The sequence below is a fragment of the Lutra lutra genome, chromosome 6, assembly GCF_902655055.1.
Source record: "Lutra lutra chromosome 6, mLutLut1.2, whole genome shotgun sequence".
Taxonomy (NCBI): domain Eukaryota; kingdom Metazoa; phylum Chordata; class Mammalia; order Carnivora; family Mustelidae; genus Lutra; species Lutra lutra.
The window spans coordinates 14918110-14924109 of NC_062283.1; the positions used below are offsets into that span (position 1 = coordinate 14918110).

The 6000-nt window shown below is 43.3% G+C and overlaps 1 protein-coding gene across 5 annotated transcripts in view; it reads right to left on the minus strand.

Moving 5' to 3' along the window:
- The window catches only part of PHACTR1 (phosphatase and actin regulator 1), a 587665-nt gene extending 583052 nt beyond the window's left edge, over positions 1–4613 (minus strand). Inside the window, exons 1-3 of one of the 5 annotated variants that reach the window (XM_047733072.1) lie at positions 4497–4613; positions 3869–3917; positions 2503–2655 (exon numbers count right to left, since the gene is read on the minus strand). In XM_047733072.1, the coding sequence (XP_047589028.1) occupies positions 2503–2605 (103 nt within the window). In that variant the 5' untranslated portion in view covers positions 2606–2655; positions 3869–3917; positions 4497–4613. Of the gene's footprint in view, positions 1–2502; positions 2656–3009; positions 3168–3868; positions 3918–4490 lie in introns of those variants that run through there. The other 4 variants (XM_047733070.1, XM_047733075.1, XM_047733073.1 and 1 more) reach the window with 4 other exon arrangements.
- Positions 4614–6000: the final 1387 nt, after the last annotated feature.

A 6000-nucleotide genomic window follows, 5' to 3' on the forward strand; every position in this document is an offset into this window, starting at 1 on the left:
GGAGTTGGGTTTTGATGTGACAAGAAAATAATCACCATGTTTTATAGTTCATGTATAATTTAATTTTCTTTCTTTCTTTTTTGCTAAAAATAGGAGATTAAGCTCCTTTCAGGCTGTGTTCTTGTTTGGCAGTGGCTTCCTTATGAAATTTCAAACAGAGGAGAGGATAGGGTTTTGCCAGGGATGTTTATTTTATTGATTTGCTGATGTGTAGCATTTATGTGGCAGACAGTTTCAGCACTTTAAATCTTACTTCATTAAGGCTCTTAGCAGCTGAGGAACTGGGCACTATTATGGTTTCTTCTGTCTTTTTCAGGGGGAGCTGAACTTGTCCAGGTTCACTGTGGCAGACCCACTATTTGAACCCCGGCAGTCAGGGTCCCGGGTCTGCAACCACTGGGTCATCCTGTCTCTAATGCAAGGAAGGGGTTCCTGTGCTGGGAAGGCAGGAGAGAAATTGGACTGGGTGGACTGGTCCTTCAGTGTGGGCCCCTAGACTGATGTGCTACTAGGTAATCATCACCGGGACTCTTGTTTAAAATACAGACTCCTCGACTGTACACCTGGATGGCTGATTCAGGAAGGCTGAGGTTTTAAAAAATCGAAATAGATGATGTTTAGGGACCCCTCCACCTTACTACGAATTCAAGATCCTTTGATCGGAACGCCGTGCGGATTACCTTAAAATGAACGTGCTCTCAGGAGCTCCAGTGGCTCATGCTGCCACCTCCCCCTGCATTTTCTAGTCATTCCAGTTCTGCTGTCTAAACCACAGTCACGGATGGTGACAATTCTGACCACTCCACCCCCAAACTCCATCTGCTGACAACCACCAGGCTGCTTTGAGTCCTCAGAGCCTCCCACACCCTGCCTGCTTTCCTTCCGTGGAAGCCCGGAGCCCACAGGCTTCTGAAAAGCTTCACCTGTCTCTACTGCCAGGCAAAGTGGGCATCTTTAATACCGTAAATGAACTCAACTCCCCTTCTCTGCTGATGATTGATTACAGCTCAGGTAGATGACCCCACCACTGAACATTATTGTCCCGCTCAGACTGAACGCATCAGATGCTGTGATGTTGAAACACAGGTCTGGAGATGGGGACTGAACCTTAGCCCCTTTCCTCCATCTACTTCTAGCATCTTCTTACTTGCAGACCCAGAGGAGGCTGGAGGTTCTGGCCAGTCTCTCCCTCGTCTCCTACTTGAGCAACATATTCATGTCTCTGTAGGTGGCTGAGAGGCGCATTTGCTGACTACGTACAACCAGAGGCACAGGGAGAATTAGCTGTTCTATCACTTTTGCTAATTTAAGTTCTGCTGATGAGCACACTGACCCGAGCAAATTAACCAGATCATTTCCCAGCCTCTCCTGGCTTTAAGAAGCCTGGATCATACCCAGGAAAATGGAACCAGAGAAGAAGGAGGCTTGAAAACCCTCGAGGTTGCCATGGGAAATCAGCTTGCCAGTGAGGTTAAAACCAGTGCAGAGGAGACCTCTGGGAAAGCCAAAGCGGATTTCATCAGTGCCCCGTGTGGAGTACCTGTCACCACCTAACAGAGATTGCAGCAGTCCCCAAACAGCACTCCTTCTCAGTTCTGCTTTACGACTTCCAAGAATTTGACTACTTTTCTCTTTAAGAATACGGTCGTCAACTTTCTCTTCAGTGTATCCCTTATACTGTGCAGGAGATGCCCATTATCAGAGAGCCTTGACTGAACACCCTAAACATTCCATGGAAAAGAGAAAATATGTTTTTAAAAAATCTCCTGCCTATCAGGAGATCCCATAAGACACTCCAGCTTCTTTGCAACGCACTCGCAAAACATCCTCAGTGCACCGCGGAACAGGAAAAGCCAGCCAACCAGAGACTCGCTGACCATCTTGTAATATGCACACATCAATAAAATAAAAATGTCAATAAAAATGCACATATCAACCACGCTTCACAACAGGCGTGCTCCTTACTGCTCCCTGAGTGCTCTGCTAATTCCCAGAGCAGTAACGGAATTTATCTAAAACAGATAAGGCAGCTCTAGAAGCACAAAGCTGATCTTGGGTGCCCCTAACCCACCTGGAGTTTAATCAGACAGGTCAGGGTGCCCTAGATCCCCTCAAGTGTAGTGGCTGCAAACTTAACCTTTCCCGGGGTGGGGCAGGGATGGGGAAGCATTCCAGATATCTTTCTGGATACCTATGCCTTAGGTGCAAGGAGGTGGGAAATCATTTTCTAACCTAGTTGTCCTAGGGGCATTTGTGTCAAAAGTTGGGTAGGATGCTTTTTTTTTTTTTTTTAATCACATCCAAGAAGTTTGCGTTTATCCCTTCTATTACATGCCTGCCTCAATTTCAGCAACAGTTTGGCAGAGATTCGTTTTCGATTTAGTAATCCCAATTACCGACCCTCTGCAGTAGAGCTGCAGCTGCTGCAGTAGACAGTCAGCTGTCAGTATAAAACCAACATGCATACGAGAGGACTTTCCTCTCCTGCTCCCATTGTATTACCTTGAGCTCCTTGACTGTAGAAGAATCTTTGAGCTGACTCGACATCCAAGAGTCTATGAGCAGACTCGACATCCAGAAAATAATCCATTTTGGGATAATCCATCCTTGATGTTCTCAAAGCAGAGTTTCAAGACAAAATAGTCACTTGTGTGCCTATGGAAAAGGAAAAAAAAATCCACAATATTTTAGACTGTCAAATAGATGTTTAAAACCATGTCTGTGTGTGTGTGTGTGTGTGTGTGTGTATAAACATATGTATATATACAATGTATTATATTTGTTATATATTATAACAATATATACATACATACATATTAACAATTTTGGAATAAGAAATATCCCATTATGATCCTCCCTCATTTGAGAGTTCCAGTTCTAAACCCACCCTCAACATAGCTCTTCTACGGTATGAGAAAATGCAACATTTAATCAACATTCATTAAAGGAAATATATTCTACTCAGAAAAAAAAAATCCAGATGATTCAAGCTAAAGAGAAATAACATACCAGTCTTTCCTTGTTATTTATTAACTGGAAAAATAGGCTGTTAAATTCATATGCTATCCATTTTCAAAAGATCTGTCTGAGGAATGGCATTGTTAAGTGTCAGCGTTCTGAACTGATCCTCAGTCCAGGGAGTTCCAATTCCCTTAGAACAGGGAGAATCGCCTGGGAATCCGAGCCTCCACTTAGAGGTGCTGTGCATTTATGACACATGCTGACATGTTTGCTATAAAAATGCCTTGGATTCCTTCCTTTTTGGTGCTTCCCTTCAGCACATTTTATAAAGTGCTCCAGGATCATCACCTGCTTGCCCCTGACCCAGGTTGCTTTTGAGAAAGAATCCTGGTTTGGGGGACAAGGATCCCCAGCATGTCATCATGCACTGGTCTGTCAGGAAGCTGATGCACTTATTAAAAAGCATTCAGCCAGCTGGGTTCTTTTTAGCATATGTAACCTCTCCCTGATACTTGCACAAATGAAGTATCTCTCTTTCTGCAGGATGTTTTTGGAAAGAATTCATAAGACCAAGTCATTCAAATGAGCGCAGAAGGCTAATCCAATTCGTTCCTCTTTCTAACAGTGAATATTTTAATTTAAGAACCCAAATCTGGTAAGAGGAAACTTTAAAAAATTCCCAAAGGTAACCCCGAGAGCAAATCATACTTACGGCAAGAGGAAAAAAAAAAAATCAAGGACTAACTGCCGGCAGTAAAACCAAGAAGAATTTCAGCTGGAGTGTCTTTGATCTCACTAAATTCCCGATGAAAGTAAACAATTTTGATTGTTTGATTAGAACAGCAATGAATAATGTATACAGTCCAGTGGACCTCCTTTATCACATAAAATAGCCAGAGCATGTTACCTTAGCAACAGAAGGTGACGCCAGTCTCAGCCTCTTTGTATCCTCCACTCTGAAGGAAGAAAATGACCAGTTTCCCGTATAAAACTTGGGCACAAAATCATCACCATCAAAATCTACATGTAACCGTCATGTGGTCCATTCCCCATCACCCCTTCCGTCTCTTAGGCAGAGAAGTGTCATCGTCATTGAAAAACGGGTTTTGGCTTTACTAATTTATGTTTATAGCCCCAAGTCACACTTCGATTTGCAATTGCAACCGAATTACATGATTAAACCATTAATAGGATCGAAAAGTTGTCTAGAAATTGTTGGGAGGGTACCCACTTCCTACCCTGATGCTGGCTACAGGCTGCAGGGAATGGCCGTTCGAGCTTAGCATATGTTAAATGTTCCCCTGTTATAATTAATACATAGATCAGTCACCAGCGTCTCGGCTGAAAATAACTCTTTCCTTCTGCGACTCAGTCACTGGAAGAAGCTGAAAAAGCTGCCTGAAATTTCCCAGCTTTTAAAAAATGCATTATAACATGCTCTTTTGGGAGCTGTCCCCCACCCCCCAGAAAAGAAAGGTGGCCAGAAATGAGACAGGAAAGGAAGAGTCTTGAAGTTAGCAGATACTCACCAGCACTTGTTGGCCTCTTGCAGCAGGACACCCAGAGCTCCTGATGACGCTGTGCGATGCTGCTGAGCACGGGAGCCCAAATGAACAGCTTCTAATTTTCCCTTCAATCTCAATTCGAGAGCACTGAGCAGAGGCAAGTGATGGATTGGCCCATTTTATATTATGATGAAATGCAACCCCTAAGAGGAGATCTGAGTGGAGCTGCTCTTTAGAACACATTAGACTGCTAATTTAAGAAAATTGAAAGGTTTTGTTTTACTGTCTTTTATGTGTTCTCTCTGCTACCCCCTCAGTTTAATTTGCATTTTAAATTATGCTCATGTCTCCTCAGTTCTCCAAGGTGTGGAGTACTTTCTAATCACGATGGCTGCTTGGGTAGAGGTTGGTGCAACGCCACTTTTATTCTGAGCTGCAAAACAAGGTGGGTAATTATAATCGTGAGCTGTTTTCTGGAGTGAAATATAAAATGAACATCTGATTTCAACCCCTACCTCTCCTCCGGCCTTTCTTCCCCTTCCTGCCTCTGATTGCTTGGTCAACGCTCCAGCCCAAATCATGCCAATCTGTCTAAATGCATTTTTTCCTGTCTGAATGTAACAAAATAAACCCAACAGCAAAAGGAAACTTCAGTTAGATACCTGAGCTTATTCTGGAGGGATATCCTCCCTACCAAACCTCTGAAAGGACTTTTAGACACGATACTTGGAGATGTGCTCATGAAAGGCATAATGAGAGCCAAATGCAAGCCTGATGGTGGGTTTTTGACCCTTTGTTGACCAAGAAGAATTAGTTAATAAGTGTGGCACGGTGTGTGGTGTGTTGGATTGTTAAGAAAAAAGAAGATACCCTTGAGAAGTCTTGGATGGAAGACCACCACACTCCCCCCGCTCCCATAGACACAGTTCTTCCGGCTGCTTTTGAGACAAACCGGAAAATCTCCTGCTGTTTGTCTTGTGGGCTCTCCCACCCAATCAGGACAAATCAGATACCAAGCTGGGGCTGCTGAGTTAAGCCTGATGAAAGGAAACTAAAACTACCAATTCTGTGTTCTTGTAGGGAAAGTCCACTTTAGAATAGAATACACAAAGCTTTGCCCAGACCCAAGGACTTACTTTTCTAAGGTTACATTTCTATTCAGCCTCCAATGGAGACATGAGGAACACTTGACATTTGCAAGAGGAGAAAGCTGTCTTCTGGTTTCTTTAGCTTACAGTGAGGTGTGGGCGACAGGTTCTGAACTCTCTATTGTGAATCTACTGAAATTGTAGTGACTCATAGGTGAGAGAGAGAGAGAGAGAGATGGGGAGAGAGAATGCCCAATCTACTGCTGCTTGACAAACACTGAACATTTAGGTGAGCACAGATAAATGTGTGATTGAAGACAGAGATGCTAAATGGGAAATTTGAAAAATAGAGTTGATTCTCAGAGGTTGGGGGGTGGTTCTGGAAGTAAATCATTTCTGGAAACTTAACCAAGAAAGGTAAATTTGAAGTGTCTTACAAAATGTAC